The following is a 27730-nucleotide window of genomic DNA, read 5'->3' as shown; positions in this document are numbered from 1 at the left end:
TGCACCTCAGGAAGTCTTCCATCATCCCCATATCACCACTGGCAAATCAGAGCTCAAATCAGTCCAGCAGTTTAATTACCTAGGTAGCCTCATATCCTCGGATGGTAAGATTGACGGAGAGAGAGACAACAGGTTAGCAAAGGATTTGGAAAAATATAGAAAATATAGTGGTTTTGGAAAACTCCATAAAAGAGTTTGGCGAAATAAACACTTGAAGAAAAGTACAAAGATCAGTGTTTACAGAGCCATAGTGCTGTCTACTCTCTTATATGGTTCTGAATCATGGGTCATCTACCGCCACCATCTGCGTCTCCTAGAACGCTTCCATCAACGCTGCCTCCGTACAATCCTAAACATCCACTGGTCAGATTATGTGACCAATACATCTGTTCTAGAACAGGCAGCAGTCACAAGTATTGAAGCCATGTTGCTGAGAACACAGCTGCGTTGGGCAGGGCATGTCTCAAGGATGAAGGACCACCACCTCCCTAAGATTGTGCTCTATGGTGAACTTGCCACTGGCTGCTACAAGAGAGGAACCCCAAAGAGGAGACACAAGGACTCCCTGAAACAACATCTTAGGCTTGGCCACATTGATCTGTGTCGCTGGTCTACTCTGGCCTCCAATCAGGAGGTCTGGAAACACATAATCCATAACACTGCTGCTTCCTTTGAGAACGCACATAGGATCACCCTTGAAGAGAAAAGACAACACAGAAAGAATCATGTCTTGCCGATACCATCCAAGAAATCAAAATCAGGCTAAGGCATCTGTCCCACAAAGCTTAATCTAGGATTAGGAAGAAAGGAAGAGGAAGCATGATTTATATAAAACCAAGAAGTGTTGAATCTTGTGTAGGTTTCCAATGAATCCTAAAAACACTTAGTAAAAAAAATTCTGCATGGAAGCATTTGAACACAAAGTTTCACAAGCTTCCTACTGAAGTGAATGCTGAAGTGTTGCAATGCATGCCAGCAAAGACTCTGGGAAGCTGCTTCTCTTTCTTTGGTTCAGGAAAAGAAATTAACCTCTCCACATGTTCCAAAACCAGAGAAATACCGCAAAGCATTTATTTGATTATGAAAAGGTGAAGCAGCTTATTAAACCTGAAGAAAGTCCATTAATTTCATGACATAAAAGAATCAGAGAGCTTTTTGAGAGGTCAAGATAATAAAAAAGAATGACTTTTGCTATTGATTCAATTTCTTATCAAGTGAGGAGGCTAGAAGATTATTCCTCAAATGTGAATGACATAATGGTTACCTTTCTTATCCATTCTCTAACTTTAATTTATATATTTTATTCTTCTCATTTCTGATTTACCACTATAGAAAGGATTCCAAAAATATGTGCTGTGAAAGTTAAATGTTCCATATTTATTTTGTTAAGATATCAGTAGGATTACATCAAATGTCAATATTTTAATCATAAGGAAATAGTAATAAATAATAAAACATAACAAGAAAAATTACTAACACTAAAACAACATTCAGTGAACCAATATAAAACATAGCAGGTGGGAAAACAATTTTCAAAGAGAACAGAGATTACACCTAGATTTCTAAGAACATACACAAAATAATATCTTTCCACTGATAAACATTTCAAACTGCATCTCAGAAATTATTGTTTGTTAAAATTAATTTTAATTAGTAAAATAAAAGGATATAGGGAGAATATTTATTTGATATCTTAAATGTCTTTATTCAAGGAGTGCAGAACGTAGGCCAGCCTTAATGGGACAAGAGAAAAAAAATGTTGTCTTATAGTTTTATGTCCTTTAAGGTATTTTCCTTCTCTATTATAATACAAGATGTTAAGGTACATTGTAGCTGACCATCAGAAGACACCATAATGAGCATTAAAAACCTGTATCATCAATCAGCAAGACTTAGGACTAAATACATTAATATTTTCATTTACTAAAGTAAATCATGTTCATATCTGCTATACAAAGACTGCACAGAAGTTATTTGATTCCCTATCTTTCTCATGCTCTTAAGATTTATCTTTTTTCCCCACATTTTTTGAAAGTGGTATCATTATTTCCAGACTAGTTAGTCCCTTTGCTTGATTGATCTTTTGTTTATACCTCTAATTTTTTCTTGTCACACTAGTATTGTATTGTATTGTATATGGGACATGCTGACAATATTCTCTCATCAATCTTTACACTTTTATATCATTCTTTAAAGGATATTGTAAAACTTTACTGTATATTTAACATGAGGAAAAATACTTCACATTCATTTATAGTGCAGTTTTAGCATGAATAACTTTGTATTGTCTTCCAAAATATTGATAAAATTGACTCCATAACCCAATTGCCTTTGAATGAAAGTATCTTCATGAAATAGTACCTCTTCATCTTCATTTTTTTTAGAACTCAAAATTAATTATATATTAATTCATTCAATAAATGGAAAAATATTTTTAAGTGCTATAATTTCTAATTAAAAAGTCACATGAAGCTGCAGATCAAATTCAGTACAAGGTCTTATGTACCAAAATTGAAGTTTCCAATCCTCCTATTCTTTTACCTTCTAATTCAGGAGGCACTGAAAAACAGCATCCTTGGGGGGGTAAAAAAAGCACATAACTGGAATACCTAAGCCCATGTTTTAGGCTGAATGAATTCTCTAAAATAATTACAGAAATTAGCTGTAAGAGTCAACAGAAGGAGATTGGTGGTCTTAGAATATTTCAGAGCAATATAAGCACATAACTTAAAGGGAATGTTACAAAATCTTTTAATTAAAAGATATAGGAGATGATAGTTCACATTTTTAATCTAAATATGCCTGTGGTAAAAGTGTTGGAAGAAAGAAACATTAAAAAAAATTAAAAATCCTTATGAGTTATAAGCAATCACTTTGAGAAAGATGTAATGCATTATGACATTGAATGTCTCTAAAGAATGCATTGGCTGTACTGTCACAAAGAACTACATTTTCTCATGCCTCTCCAGTCTTTTTCATTTGGGAGGTATGGTTTTATAAGAAATGCCTATAATGCCTATTATAGTATGGACTAATGGAGTTGCACAAGGCTCATAAGATGTTTCACAACACAATTCCAACTATACTTTGCTAAAATAATATAGTTATTTAATAATTGTAATAGTTTATTATGCTGCTCTTTCATTTTATGTATTATTTCCCCTAAAAGAGAAATTAATATTCCAAAAGAGGTTTTAAATTATTTTCATACATTCCTCCTTACCTATATTTTTGCAAAATGTCTTCCAGCTGTACGGATTCAGATTAAAACCCAAGAAGAGATGGCAGATATGGGAACTGCAACCACACCTTGATAATCATTGAACAGTAAATGTATTGTACCCACTGATTGGACAGAAGTTACACATTCTCTCACAGGATAGAAATTTTCTAATGCCATTCAACACAGGAAATATCACTTTTAGTACTTTTACCTTCATATAATCATAAATGTAAAACAGCAAAATTGCTTGGCAATAAAAATCTCCTTTAATTCAAAAGTAAAAACTCTCAATATTATAATTTGCAATACTTTCAACCTCCTTTATGTATTTACTGTATTAATTTTCTGAGGAGTTTATGGTATTTTTCTTTATTATGGAACTAGAACTTAAATGTTATGGATTCTTGCAACATTGGATTTAAATGACAACATGAAATAATACAAATGTCCATTCCCAAGTACATGGACAAAACATATGTTCATGCTGCAGAGCAATATAATTAAGCTGTTCAGGAATAATAAGAAAATAATTTAAAATTGTTATTCACAGTATTAAAACACTCATTTGGGAAGCAGGAAATTGCAGTGCCTTAGCAAACCTTTTGACATCTAGTGTAGTTTTTCCTTCTGACAATACTGAGCCCTTGTCTAATAAGAATGCAGAGAACTCAAATTGGAAAACAGTTAGCCTGTCCCAGTGGAAAATTTCTTTCTAATCTCTAGCAGTCTGTCCTGAAACAGAATGACTGACCCTTCCTCTACAGTTTTTTCATGGCTTATACCTGTAGCTCAGTTAAATCTCTCTTGAATTCCTCACAGGTTTTCTGGTTTGACTAACCTAAGGGCTGTCAGGTGTTTTCTGTAGAGAAGCTTCTGTCCCATCTTTCAGCATCAGCGTCAAATATACTGAACATACATTCTGCAATGCAAACCTGTAGCACCATTAGGCTCTTGTTATGATGGAAACCATTTATTTCAATCTATTTTATATGTTCTTAGCTGGTTAATTGTATGTGACACCACTTCTGCTCTACACAATGACTGCCTAGTTTTGTCATAACATCCTATATGAATACTTTATCAAAGCTTCTAAAGCTCTAAAAGGATGTCAGAAATTTTGTTTCTGCACTTGCATTTTTTAGATGAAAGTCCAAGTAAAAGCCTAACACCATAAAATGTTATATATTACGTTGTACACTTGCTCTCAAATCAGAAAAAAAAAATCACATTGAGTTTAAGATAATTTCTGGTAGTATCATGAGTCCTTATAATCCATACAACTGACAGATATTAATAGGAACAATAAATCACTGCTGAAGAACATGATTCATAAAATATGTCTGAGTTATAAAAGCACATAACATCTTCCTTTATCTGCTTACATTATATATTAGGATAAAGGCACAGTTCTTCAGCAAAAGCTGCATTATATACACATACACAAACAACTAAACAAAAATCAGAAAGTACCATGAGTCCTGAAACAAAGGTAGTATTAGAAAGTTACCTTCACATCTGGGAAAATGATAGTTCCAATTTCTGTTGATTCCATGTTGACATGTGAGAACAGGCTGACCCCTCAAAACATATCCAGGGTAGCACTCAAATGATACAGACTGACCCACACTGTAATCTGTATTGACTATATATCCATTCAAAAAAGGAGGAGGATCAGGGCAGTTCTGTAACTCATAAGCTAGAAGAGAACAGAAGTACTTTTTATTGCTTAATCAGCTCTCAACACAGGAAGTACACATTAATATAAATTCTGTAATCCATTCAATAATAGGTAAACACTGAAAGGCCAAGCTCCAATAACATAGTGATTAGCACACAACAAGAAATAAATCATCCATTGGGACCATACAGAAATATTCTAGTACTTGACATAAAAGTCATTAATTGCTTAAATTTTATGAAATACAAGATTTTTACAATACACTGGATTTTTTAATATATGTTAAACTATGCCAAAAAAAATCACCTGACCAAAAAAATTAAAAGAATTAATGACTATATAGAAACAGGGCTTCATAAAGGTCCAAAAATATTACAGATATCTACCAAAGGAAATGTTCCTTTTAGATACAGCTCTATACAAAAAATTGCTTCAGTGATTTATCAAATTTGATGTTCGGTTCTACGTTTTCAAAGACTTCAAAATATTATTCAATGAAACACATTTAATTTATAAAAATCAGTGCGATGAAAATCCTAGAAGTATATACTTATTATTGTCAACTAGATTATTTAAACAAGTCAATTCAGCAAGATTAAACTAAACATATAACTTGGATATGCATAAGTGCCTACTTACAGTGAAGTTTGTACTTAATTGCTTCACTGAAGTACAGCAACTGTCATTAGGTTTTTTAGTCATTGATGATTACAATCATTCTATGCAATAAAGAGAAGATTTATTTTCATAAAACATTCTTTTCCCTAACTTTGCCAGTGAATCCAGACTCCAGTGTTTGTAACATTACAAAGTCAGAAGAGATGTGGAGGTACCCCAAATATTCTGAAATCTTATAATAAATCAGAGTCTCCAAATAACAAAAAAAATAGAAAATAAATTCTAAATTTAAGAATAGAAATTAATTGCTGCTGGAAAAGAAATGTAAAAAGGTTTATTCTACCAAAACTGTGGTTCATTAAATTTTTATGCTAAATCTAGTAATGGCTCATTAATTTTTAATGCTATTATTACTCCGACTCTCATTATTTTTATAGTACTACTACAGATAATATCATTATTATCAACATTTTTATACAAAATAGAGTACTAGAAAGATTATTTAAGAGTACAGGACATATTAAGACTGACATATTAAACTATATAAAAGTCTATATAGCAAATTATACTAGAAATAGAACTGAAGATTATTCTGGAGGGTCAGAGGATCTCACAGATTTTTTTGAAAAGGTGCAGCACTACATTGCCCAATAGTTACAAGAGAAGTGTTTTGGAACGATTACAATAAATACTGTATTTACTATATAAATACAAAATATTTGTACAATCTTTTGAGGAGATGAATACACATAAAAAGCATCATTCCTTATTGGTTAACTTCTTGCAGTATAGTATTCTTAGCTTATATTTTAAAAATACTAAACACAGTCTCAGAATTTTTAAGAGAGCATTAAAAATTATTTTCAGAAAAAAACCCTATCTCACTGATCTACATAAGACGATAACACAGGAACCACTCAGGTGAGAGAGGAAATCCTGAAAGAGCATCATCTCCTCTCTATCCCTTTAATTTGCACAGTATCCTTTGCAGTCCTTTGGATAGCAAGTGAAAAAAAAATAAAACCTAGCTTTTAAAATTCCAACTACTGTTTATTCAGAGATGCATATGCTTTTTGCCTTTTTTAAGTAAGGAAAACAAAACACATACAGAAACTTTTGGAGGTTGTTCTGGTATTTGTTTTAGTAAGAGTAGAACCTGTACCTAAAGTAGATCACAGTAAATATGAAGGTCAGTCAGTTAGGGATGAAAGCACTCACACAGAGCATAGTTGTGTGTTTTGTTATTCGTTATTTTAAAAAATAAGATGTAAAATGTTAAGATACTCTACATGTGTTTTCTGTTATAAATCCTATAGATGACTCATAAATTATTGATCAGGCGATCCATCAGACTATGATATCATGATTTACAGGACATTCAGGGAGTATGTTATATAGCTTTAGTATAAATATGAATTATATTCTTTTCTTTTCTTTTGATATATGCAATGACACCTGATTTAACATAGCAATTAATTATTCAATCATGACTATCAAATATTACCAACAAATCCTTATGTCATACCTTACAAAAGAAAGCTCTTTTTATGAGTGTCATGCCCAAAGACTTGTTTGGTGCTGAGCTTTAAAAATTGAGATACTATTTCACAGCAGACAAAAACTCTAGTAAGAATCTGAAAAGAAGTCTAGTGTAAAGGAAATCTGAGAAAAAGATTTCATTCCAATGCTGGTAGCAGTCAAATGCTTGAATTTTAAAATTATCTCACATAGACATTTGTCATTTGTTTGCACAGTATATTTTCAACTGATAAGAAAAGAGTATAAATCACAAAAGAAATGTAATTGATCCCCCGCTATCCTATTTTTTATGATTAAAATGTATTTTTCATCTTACATAAACACTAGGGTGACTTATTGGCTTTTCAAGTGCCACATACTTCTGTAACACTTAAACATGGAAACAATTGGTATTAGCACAGAATTGAGCATGCAATTGCTCAAAGCTCCCAATTAGCTCACTTAAAACTTTCATTTAGGCTTATTGTACATTCCTCCAGTGTCATGGTGTATATAAGTACATACAATAAAAAAATCCACTTCTCAAAGTAGACGAGCCTAACATGGGTTGAATTGGAAGGGACCTTTAAAGATGATGTGGTTCCAACCCCTCTTCCATGGGCATGGACATATTTCAGTAGAACAGGTTCCTAAAACCCCCATCCAACCTGTCTTTGAAAACCTCTGAGGATGGGGCATCCACAGCCTTTGCTGTTCCAGTGTCTCACCACTCTCATCTTAAAATATTTCTTCCTTATGTCCAACCTAAATCTACCCTTTTTTGATTTAAAACTGTCGCCTTTTGTCATTAAAGTCCTTGGTAAAAAGTGTCTCTCCATTCTTCTTACATGACCCTTTTTAGTACTGAAAGGCCACAATAAGGACTCCCTGGAACCTTCCCTTTTCCAGGCTGAGCAACCCCAACTCTCTCAGCCTTTTTCCACTGGGCTCTTGCCCTGTGATTATTTTTGTAGCCCTTCTCTGGACCCACTTTTACAGGGCTGTGCCTCTCTTGTGCTTTTAGCACAAGAAATGGACACAGTACTCCAGGTGGGGTCTCAAGAGAGTGAAGTAGAAAGAGAGAATCACCTCCCCTTACCTGCTGGCCATGCCTTTTTCTATGAAAGCTCAGGATGCAATTTGCTGCAGCCCAGGATAGGACTTGCAACCTGGAACCTCAGTTTATTGCTATAGGCATCAAAGAACATATCTTTCCAGATGTCATGACTCAGGACTAGGGTCACGAAACATCACTTAATGAGTTAGAAAAGAATTTGCTATGAGCCCCTCAAAAGATCATATTTTATTTTCATTAGTATTCCTTCCTTAGGACATCATCTGAAAACATTTCAGAAATAGAACAATTTTTCAACAATCTCCTTTTCATTTCATGATTCCTATAACTCAGAAGCTCCATCATAATCCTCTGTTTTCTAGATAAAGGTTATCAGATTGATCATGTTTAAATCATGTTTTGCATGTGCATGAGTGTGTTTTTGGAAGAAAGGAAGTGCAATTTGAACTTTTTTCTGTATATTTTCTAGAACATGTTGCTCTCTAAATATATGTGACTAGGATTCTTACCTCATATTCAGCTTTATGCTATATTGAAATTCAGAACAGATTGAAAATACTCTTAGAGTTCCAATAATAGGAACTAGGATTTTCACAGTAAAAATAACGCAAATCAAACATATATTCTGCTTCTCTTGAAGAAGCTCTAGTTCTAAATGGAAAGACATGTGGGGAAAAAAGATATTCCAGAAATATTAAAAACTGAGGTAACATTAGTAATATGGACAGGGATTAAGCCCCACAAATACATCTTATTAAGCATTAGACTAACTGTATTCTTCTTTGTACTAAATTCCATTATGAATCCCTCAAAGGTCATGAAAGTTATGTATCTTCTGACCTAGTATAACTTGGCTTGCCAATCAAACTTCTGTGACTTTTCTTCTTCCCCTCAGACCCGGTGTACCTAGACTGTCTATATCTCAGATACTGAGATTTGACAGATATGAGGGTCCCAGAAACTCAAGATTACCAGTCAAATGTGATATAGAAATGTTCTTCTGGGTATTTGTGGTTTCTTCCTCTCTTTACTGCTTTACACAGGTGGCAAAACCACAACACCCCTAACAATGCTTCTGTTTTTTAATTAAACAGGATAATATTTACTTGAACACTAGAAAAAGTGTAATTAAATATTAATATTTAAAAACCCAAGCATTTTTAAAGTCCTTATCATCTTATGAAAAATAAAAATACTATATAATAAAATGTATTCTAACTGCTTCCAGTAGTTCAACAGGCAATCAGTATGAACTTCCTTCTTGCAAAAAGTGAAACAAAAGTTTGCACAGCACACAGAAATTCAGTAATCCATCTTGAGCGTTATGGAATACCCACCATTCCCTATGTATTGCAATTGCAAAGCTGAAGGGATAAGAAAACACGAAAATATCAGAACATAAAACAATAAGGACCTGACTGGCAATGGTACTCAGAGCTGTAATTTCCCTAGGGTTCTGCTAAAGAGACAAAGTTTTTTACTGCATTAAGAAATACACAGTACCTGTATAACCTTAGGTTATATATTCAAATCCTGTGCTTAAGGAGCAACACTAGCTCCCTGAAAGCACGGGTAGAAAATATTTTACTGTTCTCAGTGTGCATACACTTTTCTTCCTCCAGAAAATAGTGTGCTCACAGTAAAATCCCAGGCTATATTAAGCCTCAATCTCTTAAGCATTTTTCTGTCTTCAGAAAATCAGTAGAAAAATTGTGAAATAGCATTATTAATTCCATCATTCACTCTACAATATTAATATTCTTTGCTTTCCCTTGAGATGAATGGTTATCAAAAAGACTTATCCTTCATAAAATGCTAAGATCTCTAGAAAACTTCATTTTTTTTAATAAAATGCAAGTTTTATTGAATAAGCATATCCATCACCAACCTCCCTTTATTTTTAGATTGCTATGTATAAAAAAGGCATCTACCTGGCAGAAAAAGTCTGCTACCTTAATGCCATTATTTATTGTACTCTAGTTAGTAGAAATGGTAATATTTTTAACATATGAAAAATAGTCCCTAATTTAATCCTAAATCCTTTTTAATGTAAATTTAAGTACATTAAAAAAAATCAGATTAAGTTATGCAATTTTATGGGCACTTCCTAATATGCAACACATTCACTAAGACAGCTAGAATGGGTTTGGGAAATGTGACTGCAACTATGGATTCTTTTTGCCTACTCCTCTTTTTTTTAAGAACTTAATTAAATTAAGTTCTCTATTAGAAAAACAGTGGGTTTTTTTCCCAATTATAGTATATGAGGACATCCTAAAATGGGATAAAGTAGAAGAAGTCTGAGAAAACATCTACTTGTATGTCAGGTGTATGTCAGCTCCAACTGCTTTGCTTTACAAATTCCTTTCTATAGAAATTTAAAAAGTAAAAGTAAAAGTGACGGTGTGAGCAACAATTGGACTAAAAATATATTCTTAGCTTTCTATATATGACATACTTCCTTTTGGCCATATGAAAATTTTGAATGCGACGCCTATGCCAAGGTCTCATATTTTATCTCCCTCCACATCTATATCTCATAAATAACAGTTAGGAAAGGTACTGCATATTAAAATGAGTTGTGATGATGAATATTCTGACTGGGTAGCCAGCAAGCCAAACTGAATTGATACCTATAGAGTAATGCTCAGTCTTTCCTCTCAATAAGGGCATTATTTCAGGACTGTGAAATTTGACTAAAACTGGCCAATGGTTTCAAAATTGCATAACAAAGGTATACTAAGAAGCATGACAGCCTGACAGTAAACAGTGCTAAGTTCCTTCATCCAAACAAAACAGGCTAACACTTACATGACATTTCATTTACTGAAAGGAAAACAACATTTCTAACAGGGAATAAATGAGAAGGAAAAGAGAAACAGTAGTTTCTCTTCACAGGAGTAGTGAAGAATTATTTTTTAAGTCAAATTTCAGCAATTGTGGACAAACTAAGAGGGAGAGAGTGAAACTGAGAAGTATAATATTAAAAAGAGTAGGAAAATTCAGATATAATCTCGAGATAATTTTGAAAAAAGATACCTAAGTATCAAGGGCAACAGATGTGGGAAATGAAAAGTCAGCCATCAGAAACAACATATATTTTGTATGATGAAAAATAAAGCAGTCACCAAAATTGTAACTGTAAACCACTGGCATTTTCTTTCAGAGCACATCAGAAGAATGGTGAATACACTGAAATATAACACTTTCAGAAATTCACAAATTATGAATATTTTGAATTGAGTGCACGATTTCCTAGATGTTCTAAATTATCCTGAACAACTTACTTGTGCTCAATAATATGAAGCTATAAAATATGATAATCATAGAAAGAATTGCTAAATCTTCACAATAGAAATGACTAGTGCAATCTGGGATCTCAGGAGAAACATAAAGTTTCTGCTCTGTGAGGAAAAATAAACACACTCAAGATAATTCATTTTTAAAGAACAAAAGTCCAAAATCTGTTTGTAGAATGCAGAAAAAGTAGACAGAAGAGGAAATATAAGTCAATTAGAAGTTCAATAGAGTGAGCTTAGCTGGTAGACCCTAATCACTTAAAAGTCAAACACAACAGTGTTACCAACTTTCCATATTAGAAAAAAAAAATCAATAAATCATAAGTACCTTTTAAAATAATTGTTTTTTCCCCAGCACCTTTTATTTAAGCAGATTATGCTGTGTGGTTTTTTTTCAATTTTAAAACTATAATTTTTTTAATACATATGCTAAAATACTGTTCTTCTTCAAAGTAGCATTCAGGAATGAGTCACCCCAGAGTCTCCTTATAAGTAAGAAGTATTACATAAAAATGAACTGCATGAGTTGCTTTTACTGGAGAAATTGCTTTGCTTCTCATTAGCAGGAAAAATAAAACTGGATGAATGTATATGCATTTGGTAAATCAAACACATTCATAACTACACTTTTTGTGAAACAAGGATATAAATACTAGTTGTATTTTTTATTTGTAATTAGATGACAAGTGTCAGTTAATTTAACTGTATCTCTTTCTTGGTTCTGATTTTTCTATCTACAATTATATCTATTAGACTATAAACTAAACTGTGAAAGTTCTTATCAAATTATTACTATTTTTGAGAATTTAACTATGTTTCTGGATTCTTTCTATAATTACTTGGAAAATACTACTACAAGTTTCTGAATTTCCATAAGTAAAACTTCTTTTTTGACATTTTTTTTAATCTGATAATGTTACTACACAATCTTCATCAGTTAAAAATATTTTATTTTAAGGCCCATCTAATGAAAATTTTTAATGTTTCTTAATAAATTGTCCTGGTTTTAAATGAATTACTTTTCCTATATTTAAATAACAGGATAAAATTTTACAGTGTCAATGAGATAGTCATGATAACACTTCTGTTCACAGCTGACAAATTTCAAGTGGGACAAGCAGAAAGCGAGTTATCTAAAAAGCAACAATACAAGAGATGATTAGAATGAACAAAAAAATAGCAGTCTCCATTATATGGTGTCCTCTTCATCACACTCTCATTTATTTCTAACTAGACAAAATAGTCCTACTGGACAAAGTGAGAAAGGAAAGAATAGAAGAAAAGAGTAATAAACTATGCACCTGTTGAGCAAGCTACAGCATTGCTTCTAGAACAGGTTATTCAGTCTACAAACAACATAAGACTTAACTATTCGATTCAGGACAGAAAATGCTGTTAGTCTGGAGTTATTCACGTGTAGCTGAGATTATAAAGACTCCATGCCATTAAGGAACGGCTTGTTATAGTAAGGAAAAAGACACTAATTAGAAGCAGAACAAAGGGCACTGGAGATTACATCAAAATCATCCTACATGGCTTTGTATTTTATTTATTTGTCAGTTCTGTAATTTGCCAATCCCAATTAAGTTTGACTGCTCAGAATGAAACTCATACTAGCTGTGTGATGTGAGAGTACTCCCTACTGCTAAGACTATGTGACAGAACAAAACACCACAGACAATAGAGAGATATGACTCCTTCGTGGGCATGCTTTATGAGTATTACCCTAATACAGGTGCTCGGAATATTCCTCTCTATCCACTGATTTCACAGATACGATCTAACTATAATAGCATGTATGTGTATGTATGTAAACAAATACTGTACTGCTCCTGGATATGATAGAGGTTTTTGTCTTCACAACAGCTCATATGGTGCTGTGTTTTAGATTTGTGGCCAAAACAATACTGATAACACACTAGTGTTCTGGCTTTTGCTGAATAACATCAAGGCCATCTTTGTTTCCCACTCTGCTTTGCCAGTGAATAGATTGGGACTGCGCAATATGCTGGGACAGGACACAACCAGGGAGACGGCCTGAATTAAACAAAGAGATATTCCATGTCATATAAAATCATGTACAGCAACAAAAGGGAAAAGAGAGGGGTCAGGGACATTAGTAATCTTTGTCCGGGCATCAGTCTGCCTGAGGGAGGTGGTGAGTGATTGTCTTTGCATCAGTTTTTTTGTTTTCTTTCTCTCTTCTTCCCCTTATCCTTCACTTATTAAACAATGCTTTTTATCTTGCCTCCTAAGCAGAAAGCTGTTACTATTCTTTTCCTCTTCTCCCATCCCATTATGGGTGGGAGGGAAGTGAACGAGTAGCTGCGTAGTGCTTAACTGCCCATTGGTATTAACCCACAAGACATAACCAAATTATCTAAATTAAGATTGTAGAATAAGGCGGCATGAACCTCCTTCTGCAGCTGGATGAGAATTCAACCAGCAATTCCATTTTGTTAAACTGTACAGATCCTGCCATGGGGCTCAACAGTTGTCAGTAAGACTCTTTTAACAGTTTAAAAATGTGCACAAAATAATGATTTTTTTATTGTCACTAATGGGGAAACAAACAAACAAGGAAACAATGAAGATCAAGAAAAAACCAACAGTAGAAGACCACAAAAAGTTCACACTTTAAAGTACTGATTATATGTATTTGAAAATAGATATAGAATATGTGTTATCTGGTGTCTTTTCATTTCCCTCTATTTTTCACATAAGTCTAGACTGCAAATAAATAACATAGGAATTATAAAAGTTTTCATCTGAATATTTAAAATAATTTTTACTGTATTTTGAAATACTCATCCATTACATTAAATATAACAAGGTTTTATAAATGGGAAAATAAGACAGTGAATATTAGTAGTATTTTTCAGTAATAGTATACCTTAATGGAATGGAAAGGGGTATCAGCTATGTGACCTTTGGCAAATAATATCACCTTGTTCTCAAGTTTTTACATCATTGAAACAAAGATTCAAACTCAATAAAATTCCAGTTTTAAAAATTCCAATGAATTTTTACAAATTCCTATGAATTAAACAATCCACAGATTTAAAAATGTTATATAGTATATGCCAAATACATATTTTAAAATAATAATAAAAACAATTACAATTTTATTTTTCCTTTCTAACCATAAACATCATTGTGCTAGTTTTTACTTACCTTGGTATGTTAACTTAAATCCTTGCCTGTTTTCTGAGTGATCGCTGTAAAAATGGACAAGTGTTTCATGAGTAGTACTTAGCAAGGGTGATGGGAGTTCAATTCCACTAAACTGGCCAATCATAGAACTGGTGTGGTGAGGCCCATTCTGAATTTCAAGAAAATCATGATTTGCTTCAGTAGAGAAATTCAGAAACTGAATGTGTGCACCTGCAGTGTTGAGAAAGAAAGGAAAATTAGAGTTTTTATAATTCATGTTGCTTAATATTACAGCATGCAAATAAAAAAAAATCATAATAATTGTTATAGGCACTATGTTTGTATTTTAGTCACTATTTAAAGTGAGATACTTAAGTTATTGAAATAGTTGCTAAGTTTTACAAGAGTTACCAATTTTTTGGCTACCAATAAATATCATAACCACACCTTAAAGGAACAATGAAAGGAAGTCAGATAGTCAGCACCAGGGATTTGTCAGATTCCTAAACCAGTCAACAGAAACACTCTGGGAGGGGCACATCACAAATCCTGCTGTGTCATGGTGTGGTCAGGATTCTGCCACAAGAGCATCTCCCTGTACCTGGGCCAGGCCTCTCATAGAGGCTCAGGATCAGCTCAGCACCCAGGAAGGTTACTAACAGAATGACCTTTCAGAGGCAGAAGTTTACCTACCTAGTTTCAACTATCTACTCTACCCTTGTTTTCCTGACCCAAGTCATCTATATTTGTCTCCTTTTCCCTTCAGGTTGGGCCAGAGTATCTTTAGAGCCATTTCACTCTCTATGCAGTCCTATAAGATGCACTAAACTCCAGACTGGCAACAGGTACTTACTCTGGAGAGTTTACCACAAACCCTCTCTGGGAGTCAGGTGGTTGACCCAGGCCTTTTAGCATTTCAAAAATGCTGAACAGTTGGAAGTATAAGCATAATCTCACGGGAAGAGCTGTTTTGAAATACTGGCACTACTTCATATGGACTAAAGCTTCTCAAACTGTGTGTATGGGTAATATTAAAAGAGGAATGGGGGATGAACCCCTGGTTTGGAAGCCAAATAGCACTAAGTAGCTTGCAACTGCACTGTTTGGGCCTAACCTTGCTCTGGTAGACTCTGAAGAACCAGCTGTAATGGAATAAAACAGAATTACTGAATGAGCCAACAAAGTAGCATGAAATATTTAATGCCTTAAGTCTTCTTGACAGTCTTACTTAGCAGTAGAGACATATTCACTCCAGGAGAGAACCTTATAGATTAATCACCAGGGTAATTCACTCAGTCTTGTTTATAGCTCATTTTTTTGCCTCTGTGGTTTGAGACTGAATCAATTGTATAAAAAAGGATTTTTTTTTTTTTCAGGAAAAACTAAATAAGCTACCAAATAAACTTGTTTTTATAGAACACTTGTAAGAATATGCGATATTTAGCTCTAGTACTTTCTCTGACCTATGCAGAGTGGGAGATATCAAAACAAGTATTTCAGTTGCTGAATAAGAAAATTTAATCCAATGCTGTCAATAGAGATATACATACAGAACGTATCAAAGTCTTAATACCAGACATCTCTTATATGTCTGATATGGTTAATCTGACTTGAGTGAAGGCACAATTTTACAATGCTCTCAGGATTTGAGTTGAGGTAGGACAACAAGCAGCCTGGAAACATCTTGACTTCAGCATCAGAATTCAGTGATTCCCAACAGAGACTGGATGTCAGCAGCATAGAAATTATAAAGAATTGAACAGCCACTAAGTATTATATTTTAGTTGCTAAAGTGACAAGCAGATAATCAAATTTGGCATATTTATATAGACCCCAAATCATAGTTTAAGTATTTAAATAAAAGCAATCTGCTTTTATGAAACAGTCTCTGATGAGCTGTGGAAAACCTTTAACACTGAATCATTCCAATTTCATTTCTGAGAAGGAATTTCTGTGTCTAGTTGTATGCAGTCAGTATAGAAAAGCGCTGTGTTTTAGAAGTAAAAAAGTAGATTTAGCAGTAATTAAAAAAAATAAAAATAAACTACGTAAAATAGCCAAATTTTAAACATGAACATACTTTTTTCCTAAAGGTTTTTCAAACATGCTAATTTCAATTAGAGAACACACTGTATGTGTCCCTCAAGCCTTAACTCCAAGTTTATACAATTTTCAAACGTCAATTTGATATGTCAAAGTAAAATTTTTCTACACCAAATAATTTCTTACATAAAATTACACAAAATAAAACTGATAGCTACAGAAAATAATTCATTATCTGGTCAAGCTATAATTATATTTCTTTCTGCTCTAATTGCAACAGTACTTCCTCCTGACTCGAATATACTCTGGATAATGAGAATTACAAGCTGAGCTAACTTTTTTACAAATTTTAATCAATTAACAACTGCCTGAAATCTTTTCAAAATCTCCAAAACTCACCTGAAATGATATATTTTCTATTAAAATATTTAGATTTTACTGTCTTCTTTTGCATGATTGATATATATTATGTAATGAAGAGAGCACTACACTTTGGGACACACTTAGCTTTGACAGTTTTATAGTTGGATTTTAAGTACACAATTATTTTGATACAATGGAATGTCTGTACATAAACAGCTCTTAAATACACAAGCTTATACTTGTAACAAAAATGATATCCAAGATTTTCAGAGAAAGTACTTTGTAAAAGATCACATGAATCACAATTTGTAAACCTGATGTAAAGATATTAACTATGGATAATTGACCAACAGTTTGTGAAAAATATCCCAGTAGGAAGTTTATGGTAAAAAGTGTCCTTTGGAGTACTGCAATTGGAGAAGGCAATGATAGATTAATTCTATGAACACCTTGTACCTGTTAAATCCCTTGCCAAACAAAACCATTGTCTTTTCTATTTAGAGGATTGCCACTACCAGAGACTTTTGGAGAAATGAAAGGAATAATAACAGAACACAATACACTCTTGTGCAATTAATTCATGAAACATCTTCTACATGGAAAAGCTTAAAGAAAAAGAGTAACTCTGAGAAATATGAAGAACTATTGTTCAAAGTCAGTATTGTAGTAATGTGATTAGATGACAGGCTTCAGAACAGTTGCTTAGCATTTATATGTTCTGCAGATGTATCTGTAGAATGCCCAAACTAGCAAGGAATGTTCTGTCTGTGGTTCTTCTAAGGCTATAAGGATACCTAAGGCTACTAAGGCTATGCATAACTGTGATGGATCAGTTTTACCAGGTATGCACTGGTAAAGGGATCTGTTCTAAATAGCAGAACAGTATTTCTACAAATTAACTGGGTAAAATACTATGTAGGTAGTACATTTCACTACAAAAATCCCTCATATGAATGTAAATGGAGAATATGGAAAATGAACTAATTTCCTGAGATAAGAATAGTGAATATAATAGTGAGTTTTTAAAATGAATTTTCTTATTTGAGCACTGGCATTGAATTCACATAAAGTTTTACAGTAAGAAAACCTTCCTCTTTTATTTCTGGTAATAATAGAAGATTGTGTTTTAATACATGAACTTATACATTCCTTATTATCCATGATTGCCTTCTCAACATAATTATTACTTATTTGTGAAGACATTTTCTGTATGACAACAGTTTTAGTGTAAACCTAGAAAGTTTCTAAGTTGGCAACTGCAATTTAGGATTTGAAATACAATTTGAGAATGCTTTTAATCAAATTCATAGTGCTAGAATTGAGGTTTTGTCCATTTTTATAGAACATTAAAATACTGTTAAAAAGTCATTTAGAGAAAAATGAAAGGACATTAAACAAAAGATCATTAGTTAATTTAGAAGCTACATTGTTTGTTTTATCTGATATATCTTCATGTCATACGTTTCATTTGCTTTGACATCAGTTTCCAAGACACAACCAGTTAATATGAAGGTGCTTTGACAAAGATATATTTTTAATTTGCAACCATTTTCAAATTAAAAGATAGTGAGTAATTATGTTAGGGGCTCACAGTACATTCACTGGATAAAATCTACTGCATACAAGAAATCAGAATACTCATATATATTTAATCTGATGATTACAAATAATCGATCTTCTAATGTAAGTTTACTTACCATATCCAATAGGCAATAAAATTTTCCATGTACAATCTAAGTTACTAGGGTAATTTCCAGGAAAACCTGGGCTTAGGATCACACCACCCATGTTTGTCAGTGTTCCACCACATTTAGCTATTAAAAATAAAAAGAAAGTCACTGTATCTTTTAATAATATTACTTCTTAATATTTGACATATGCTTAATTTAAAAAATGGATTTTCCATTTTATCCCCATGACCCCCAAGTAGTGAAATTTATCACAATCAAAACATTCCTCATGAAGGAGAAACAAAAAATATAATTTGATTTAGAGTAAAATATTTATTAATGCCATCTGTTAACTGTTATTTAACTACAATTGTATAGTTGCACACATAGACCAGGTAACCCATTTTCTCAGCTTGAAAATTATGGTTAAAAATGTCTGATGCTATGTTGAGATATGCTTCACAATCAGAGCAACAAATTTGGAATTAAACTGACTTATGATATTGATCCATGATGTAGAAGCAGACCTATTAGTCAATATAGCTAAAACCACACTTGAATTTAAAAACAAGAACCCCCACACACACTGTTTTTTGCTTTAATTCAGAAAGAGGATAGGCTAGTTGTGTAACAGAATTATTCTTTACTTTCTATCAGTATGCTTCGATTCAGCAAATTCATGTGTTTGGAAATTGAAAACCCATTTGGATTTTTTCGGATTACATAAAACTAAGGTATAAATATGTGAAGCAACTTGCAAACAAATGCCTGATTTACACCTTTGCTAGGATTATAGTATGAAGGAAGAGTAACTTAAAGAAACCAAATTAAAATATTGTAATTTATATTTATTATTTGAGGAATCATTACTTTAAAGCCTGTGAGCTTTCATGCCAGGTATTACATTGATACATGATCTTATAACACAACTGTGATACTGTGACACTGCTGTAATAACTGTACTGAAAGATTAAAATAATCTACTGATTAGATGACACCAAAAAATTGAATCAAAATAGGAAGAACTCCTCTAAAAAGCTAAGAAATCAGTCTCAAACTTCTCAAATATCTCTAAGTCCCTTCAATGTTAAGTATCTTGTTTAGTGAAAAGAATAGATTTTGGTTTACATTCTATAAAAATCAACATTTTAAGGGCTGGAGGCAGGAGAAGGGGGGATAATGTTTTAAGGGTTTGTTAGTATTCTTAGGGGTATTTTAGATTGCAGGATAGCACAATTTCATAATTCAATTAGGACACTGTTTGCAAATAGGAACTATAATATACAAGGTGAAACAGAAGATTACCACAAAAAGAAAACAAACAACAAATCTGCCCAAACCCCAAAACACACCGTCATGAATAAATTTTCCATGTCTAAAACTGATTTGAAGGACTTACACTGCTTTCATATTAATCAGAAGTGACTGCTTCTGTAGAAGCTGACAATACAAAATAACATATAGGCTCAACTTGACAAGGAGTCTTTAAAACCATTTCACATTAATATTGCTCTATATCATTCTATCTTTAAAATTCCTCTTAGATATGAGGCTCATAGGAACAGCTTTTTGCTGACTGGTTATTAGAATTAAAAGCATTCACTGAATGTATTTCAAGGCTGAAGTGACAGAACATTGTGATGGACTTCTGCTTCTCACCCTTCAATTCCTGCTTTTTCTTGAAATAAGCATGCCAGAAGACAGTAGAGTCTTGACTCTTGTAAATTTTGTCTAACCAAGAAAGAATACTGCAGAAGATTATTTTCTACACAGATCTGTTAGGGTAAGGTGTTAATGTCCTTAAAAAATTAGCTTTACTTTTTAACTCAGCATGATTTAACAGCTTTCTTAGATGAAAAGAGAGCCTTTTCTGGCTCCCTAAAACTCCTTTTCATTCCACCACTGCTGAAGGCTTGGCTTCAGAGCTGCTCTCCACTGCCTGCTTCTTTGGGAAATCTCCTGGGTGCCCTGCATGACCTGCCTTGTACCTGAAAAGGTTCTCCAAGCAGAGCACGCTTCAAAGGAATGTGTTATTTTCCTCTCCTTTATGAAGAAGATCCAGCCTGATTCAAAGCAGGGGATTGAGGACAAGCTAAACAATGGGTTTCCTCCTTTGCCCATGGTATTTTTTTAAATGGTATATACACTATACATAAAGAAAAAATTATCTCTTTTTTTTCCCTGTATTTCATGGATACAAATGGAAACTCAAAAATGTTTTGAACAAAACAGAACTAAGTTGAGGAACAACAGGCATGACAAAGCCAGGAGTTTCTTTCTGGTCAGAACAGTGAAAACAAGTAAGGATCCATACCAATGCAGAGAGGAGATGGATAGTTCCAGCGTCGAACTGTTCCTGGCATACAAGAAATATGAGAACGGCCCTGTTTGGAAAGGGCAAAATATTAGATTACAGATACTCATTACGGGACTTTCCTGGAAAGCAGAGCTACAGAGGACCTCTTGGATAATCTAATCAGTGTCTTTTCTTATGTCAGCCAACTACATTACAATTACTTGAATGAATTTCTGAAACACTATTTTCAAATACTTCAGTTTTTATGTTCTTATTTTTCTAATGGATAAATGTTCTAAAACACTCTTCCTCTGCTAACTTGAAAATGCCTTCACATTTTTCACTAAATGAAAGTATGGTTATAAAACAAAAGCAGCTAACTACATGCATTAATATAGTCAAGTTAGTTCACTCCCTATTTCAATTCTAGTGTATTCCATCCACAGTGGAAGCACAGGGGTTGATTTTTAAGGTACAGTCTGGAATGAATTGCTCTGAGTGAGCAGTACAGACACAGAGAGGAATTTATTCTACATCTACTTGCTATAGATGGTATGGATGTGGACCATACCAAGACAGTCATCAACAAATTACCAGCAGGCCTTGACCTCTCACATGGCCTCCCATCGTGACCCACTGCGTACGTGCAATACCTTGCCATTCAGCTGTACAAGTGTCTCTTTATTTAGCTGTCATGTTTAATTTACTCTGCCTATTTTTAAGAAAAATCCCAAGAACCAAGCAGAAGCATGTGGCAGCTGGAAGTGAAATACAACACGGCTGTAACCTGCAAAGTCTAATCCAACATACTTCAGGGTGGCTGCCTAGGACCAACTGCATGCAAACTGCTCTCAGTTTGGTTTGCTCTGGTAACAGTTCAAACTGTTCAAACTTAACAGTAGCACAAACAAAGTCTTTTTTTGTCAGTTTGAACTTGGTTATGCATTCTGCTGTTGGAATGCGAAAACTGAATAAACTGGTAGAATGAAAGCAACTGATACAAAGATTGAGACGTGGGACTGAGAACAAGGTTTGGTTCCTGTTTTAATCATTTGGATATATAAACTTGCACAAGTCACTTAACATCTCTTGTTTTTTTTTATCAAGTGTATTAAGAGTCTACTAAGAAAAGTCTATTAAGTCTATTAAGAGTATTTAGTAAGGTAGTACATCTTGTCAATATAACATGAAGACTTATTTAAGTATAATTTGTCCATAGCAATCATATTCACATTAAAAAAAAGAAAAAAAAATGAAAAGAATGAACAAATAAACTACAGTAAAGGAAAATTCATTTGATGAAATTACTTCCACATTAATTGGAATTTTTACACATGCTACACTGAATAAAGTTCATATAGAATTGTATGGAAAAAAACTTGTTTAATTAATCATTTCGTTGAATATATTTAGGCAATTAGCTTCTGAAAGCCAAACTGAAGTACATCCAGAAAATTACTTGGAAGAAAAAAAAAATCAGTTTTCACAAGAATGGTGAGAAATTAAATTAGTCTTTTTCTTATAAAAACACTACAAATTGATAACAATTGAATAAAAAGCTTTTTCTTGAAAGAAACCTTTTTAAAGGAAAAAATGTGCATGCACTTAGTGTCATCTTAGTTACTTGCAAAATGGATTAGCTTTGAATAATTTACTTAATGCAATATTCGTTGTTTTATTTTATTCCCTCTTTCTAGTCTTCTATGATTGCATTGTTTTATTTTACTCTCTCTTTCTAGTCTTCTGTGATTGCATGTCTATGATGTGAGTCGAGGGGGAAGCTGTAATTTAACTACCACAGTAAGGCAAAACGTAAAATGGCCTATAAAAGATCTTTTGAAAAATAAAATTAAATGATTCCTCTGGCTTGAAGCCTCTTTTCAACAAGAGCACACTCTGATTTCAGTCTTTTAAAGTTCCCTCCTGTGGGGAGACACTTAATCCTACAGCTAGCAATTACCTTTCTTATGCATCTCCAGGTAGTAGTTTGAGCTCTATGACTTTTCTGGTAAGTCTCAATTATAAACTAATCCACATCTGATTGTTATTGCTAGCTGTGAATATGTTCTCTAAAGACTGAGGATAAATTCACTGCCAGAGTAAAAAAAAAAAAATATCCTGCAAAGTTGTGCTGATCTATATTTTTGAATAGCAAACATACTGTGCCTCATAGAGCCTTATTTTCATCATTACTTCATTTTAATTTGGAACCATTTTTTTTTGTCCTGTCTAAGGAACATACATGTGTATGCACTTTCTCACAGCAGAGTCCATACAGCATAGAAATTCTCATTAATATTTCAAAAAGATTTACACTCTTTTCTATTGAGTTTGAATATTAAAGGTCTTTTGTTTTACACTTTAGACAAGCTCATGAAACTAGTTTTTATATATGTCAGATTCCACAGTTAGTATTAAGTTTTTATATGTATGGAAATAGAAGTAAAAATATAGTTAAGGAACAATATGCTATGACATTTTAAGAAAGTATTTCATGATAAAATCCCTGTAAGTATAAAAACAAAAGTGAAATTAGTCATATTCAAGGACTACAGATAAGAACTGCATAAAAAAAAGAAATTGCATGGTTTTTGATAGTGATATACACAGTGTATTGAAATTTAGCTTTAACACAGATCAGGGTTTTCTTGCATGCAAATCTCCTCATCACAGGATTGCTTTATACTAATGCTCTATTTATGAACTCACATTTCTGATTATTTTCTAAGTAAGCATAGATCCAAAACATCAAGTCAGGACTGAGAATGTGTACTTTCAAAAGGTTTCCCATGCTTATTCCAACCACTTCTGAAGGATTCATAGTCTACAGTTATCATTCCAGCTCAATAATTCAGCTGTACTATTTTAAGTACAGACAGAAAATTTAAGGATGCTGTATCTTGAGGGTTTATCTATTCCTAATCCATGTAATTAAAAATGCAATAATACCTTTTCTCATATAGACTGTCCTGACTCTAGGGATGAATAATGCTAAATTTAGCTCAATGCATACCAAAAAGCACTATAAGGATATATAAGCTACATCTGTACTAGTGGAAGTGTGTGGGCTTGTTTTCTAGCCTTGAGGGCAAATGCACGGTTTTGTATATCTACCTCCTTAACCTTTTCCTTCTGAATTCTCCTCGAAAACAAAGTGTCACAAAGCAAACTGCCTGTAAGGAAAAATCTGTGGCTTGGGATAGTTACTAAACTGTGATATTTCACCTAGGCCAAAAAACATTCTAAAAAATTTCAGTTCCCATATCTTTGCCTTGGCTATAGCAATCTAGATATATCTGTAGAATATGCCATATCATCATAAACTTAGTTTAATGCCACTTTGAAATAGAAAACTGTTCACAGCCCAATAAAAGTCTTTAAATGGAAATCAGAATCTATTTGGGAGCCAAGCTTTAATGATAGATAGTCCTTTTGAAGGGACCATATCATAAAAATGTTATCAAATCTCTCATTTTCTTACGGACATGCTACCTACAAAGGACATTGTAAGGGAAAGAAGAAACAGAGAAAATAAAGTTAAGAACTCCAAAACTTCAAGGTTTTATACTTATAGATATTTTCAAAATAATATTAATTTTAATTTTGCTGGAAAGCAAAAAGCTTAACTAGTTTATATATGAACCATCAGCTGGCTTTTAAGTAACCTTCAAACCATTAAATAAGCAGTGATGGGTAGAGTAGGTTTTATTGTGCTCAAGTCTTGAATCTTTTCTAATTAGTAGGATACTCGTATAACAGAATCTTTTTTGCTATGGATCTGGAATGCTTCTGTTTTAAGTCATGCCATACATGTAAAGAGCAAGGATTAGTTTAAATATTTGACCCTTTATCTGTCATACATGACTGAAAAGGTAAGCATGTTTCTGATTATCTAGAAACATTTTTAATGTGCAGGTGATTCCACAGCCAGCTTAGAGCTAAGATATTCAGTCTGAATCCTGTCAGAATTTTAGAAGAATGGTAAGGAATACTGAGAACTAAGAAAAATCCTATATAGGCTGAGGGAACACTGAATTGGCTGTCCTTCAGTAGGGAACTTTGTCTGGAGCAGAAATTGTGATACACTGCTTTCTCTGATACAGATTTTACATTGGCTTGAGTGGGACCTGTTACCGACCGAAAGATTCTGAACTCAGGTGTTTTCAATGTATCATACTAGTGGTGGAATATATGTAAATGAATTAGACAAACTAATGAGGGAAGAAAAAATTTTTGGTCTTAGGCATTTACAAACAGCAGCTCAATCACATCTACCATGGGAAACTAAACCAGTGTGTAAACAGAAAACATCCCCAATCAGTAAAGTAATTTAAAATATTTTTTCCTTGAAAGATTTTTAAGAGTAGATTTAGCATGAATAAAATTTGATTTAGAAATTTTACAATTCCTGAGCAAAATACGAAATCTCAGGATGTATTTCTACCACCATGGTTACAATTTCACCTAGAGAAATCACTGCCAAAATAGGAAACCCACAGTACTGCATAGCATAGTACTATAATAATTTCCTATGGGAAACATTTTAACCCTGTTATTTCCATGTCCATTTTAATGGTCTACTCCTCGATGGTATGTTGATCTAAGACAAGATTTGTCATTGCAGATTCATTAAAGGCCAGAAATGTCACACATCTGTAGCTTTATAGTGTGGGAGCACTCAAATAGGCTCTACTTAAATCACCTCTATGTACACACTACAGATTCTTCATTAGAATAGGTTTTGGGTGGATCTGTTGCCATTTTATTTCAATTATTCCACAGTGTATAATTCAAAGAAAAAAAGAAAGAAATACCTGTAATGTGTATCCTGGCTCACACTGAAATGACAAAACATCGTTCACCATATATCTATCTCCTGATTTGATCCCATTGCTAGGAATTACTGGTTCTGGACAGGCAGCAAGGCCTACAGCTGAGAAAAGTAAACACAAAGATTGAAAAAACATAGACAAGTGTACACAGATTTTTTTTTAAGATAACGTTAATTAAAAATTCATTTCAACACTAAATTGAAATTTTGATTAAAACACGGGAATTTTCAGAACTGTGTTACAGAATACAAGCAGTATGACTGAAGCACAAAGATTATATACTGTGACTTATAAATTACTATGTCATGTCACTACACAGTTTTATTATCTCTAAGCAATTATTACAATTCTAGTTTGTCGAACAGCTTAGGTTTTTTTTGTTAAGTTTTGTTAATCCTTTCTTATTCTTGTGAAGAAAGTGGAGAGAGAAAGAGGAAATACACTTTATGCATATTCTCTCTTTTCAACAAAAAAATGAGCAGAACTTATTGGTGGTTTCTTATGTTTAGACAACTTCATTGACTATAAAGAAGTTCAGAAATTAACCCAAAACTAAATCTTTGCATAAGTGTGACAGGACAGTCTGTTCTTAATTATTTTTAAGGCAGGTGTTAGCAAACAGAAGATTAGTTTCACAAAGATTCTCCATGATTACTAATTTCTCAAATGTGTTCTCCTAAATTTCGCAACCTGAAGTACAAGCTTCTGCTTTTTTTCAAGTACATATCACTTTTCTTTTTTTTCCTTGGGTGCCTAGCTAGAGTAGTTTGTTAGTCAGTCCTACTGAAAAACAAATATAAACTCTTCTATCTAAGCTAAAATGTTTCAAATGAACAAGACAGTTGAGAAATTGTGGACTAGATTAAATAATTATGTGCTTTTAAGTTTTTCTTTGAAACCAGAAAGACCAGAAGAATTAGTTCATAAGTTCATGGTCCGACAACAGAATCTCATTCTTCTTTTAACATTAAAAACTTTTTTTGAAGTAAAAAATCAATTTAAAATGTATAATCTTAATTTTGAAGTTGTTTATTAATTACAGAAACTTACTACTGAAACATAAATAAGTAGCTGGGATTTTTTATTAAAATATGATGTGTAGAAGCCAGAACAGAATGGAAATTACTTCCACAAGGTGTGAGAGGAGATTATTAGAATTTATTAGAATAAAATTCTATAAAAATCAAACTAACATGATACTTGTCTGAATGTGATACTGTGCATCCTTCAATTCACTTATGTGAAAAAAATTAACTGACTACAACTCTCACTGTCTTCCTATGAAATCTAACCCTTCTGGTGACAGTAAATGCAGCTGGACAGTGTTCAGTACAGAAATTACATGATATTTGACTTTACTCTGATATATAACATTTTAGAGTCTGTTTTTCCAGATGGTTCAGCATGAAACAATATGTGATATTAGTCACTGGGACCCTAGTCTTCCTAGGGAAATACAGTTTTTTTACAGACATTGCTCACACATTTTGACACAGATAGGGTTTTAACTTTATGCCCTAAACCTCTATGTATTTACTTATCATCACTCAAATATAAACCCCTTATGAATATTAAATGCACATATAAGAATTTTGTGTTTCATACTTCACACAATTCCAGCTTTTACAGCTCAAAGTTCAGTTAAGTAAATAATTTTTTCCTAATAAAGGACATGGAAGTTTGAAATAGTTTTATACTTTCACCAGAAATTTTGATCGCTGTGCCAGTTTTTTACTTTCCTGTAAATAAGTTCTATAGTCCTGTATGTTCTTTCTATGTCCTGTGCCCTTTACTCTTATTATACTTCACTCTTATCAGGAATGAAGATAATGACAAATCATTCTAATTCTGAGTGAGAGCTATAAAGGTATGAAGTGTAGCCTTCATAAAAATGATGCAAGAGTTATTAAACTGAAAATTTTCAAATTAGCACATAAAGAATTATTTTATAGTTGCAAGAAA

General features: G+C 33.0%; 1 protein-coding gene across 3 annotated transcripts in view; it reads right to left on the bottom strand.

The window, feature by feature from the left end:
• CSMD1 (CUB and Sushi multiple domains 1) overlaps positions 1-27730 on the bottom strand; it is a 1092404-nt gene that overhangs the window by 122787 nt on the left and 941887 nt on the right. For all 3 annotated transcript variants that reach the window (XM_039385566.1, XM_039385564.1, XM_039385565.1), the window contains exons 38-42: positions 25751-25869; positions 20955-21024; positions 18668-18784; positions 14586-14795; positions 4731-4919 (exon numbers count right to left, since the gene is read on the bottom strand). In XM_039385566.1, coding sequence (XP_039241500.1) covers positions 4731-4919; positions 14586-14795; positions 18668-18784; positions 20955-21024; positions 25751-25869 — 705 coding nt within the window. The remainder of the gene's footprint in view (positions 1-4730; positions 4920-14585; positions 14796-18667; positions 18785-20954; positions 21025-25750; positions 25870-27730) is intronic.

Source organism: Pipra filicauda, unplaced genomic scaffold, assembly GCF_003945595.2.
Source record: "Pipra filicauda isolate LSUMZ 115617 unplaced genomic scaffold, ASM394559v2 scaffold41_size5083284_pilon, whole genome shotgun sequence".
Lineage (NCBI taxonomy): Eukaryota > Metazoa > Chordata > Aves > Passeriformes > Pipridae > Pipra > Pipra filicauda.
Note: the sequence above shows the minus strand (reverse complement) of the source record. Positions and strands in the feature narration are given on the sequence as shown.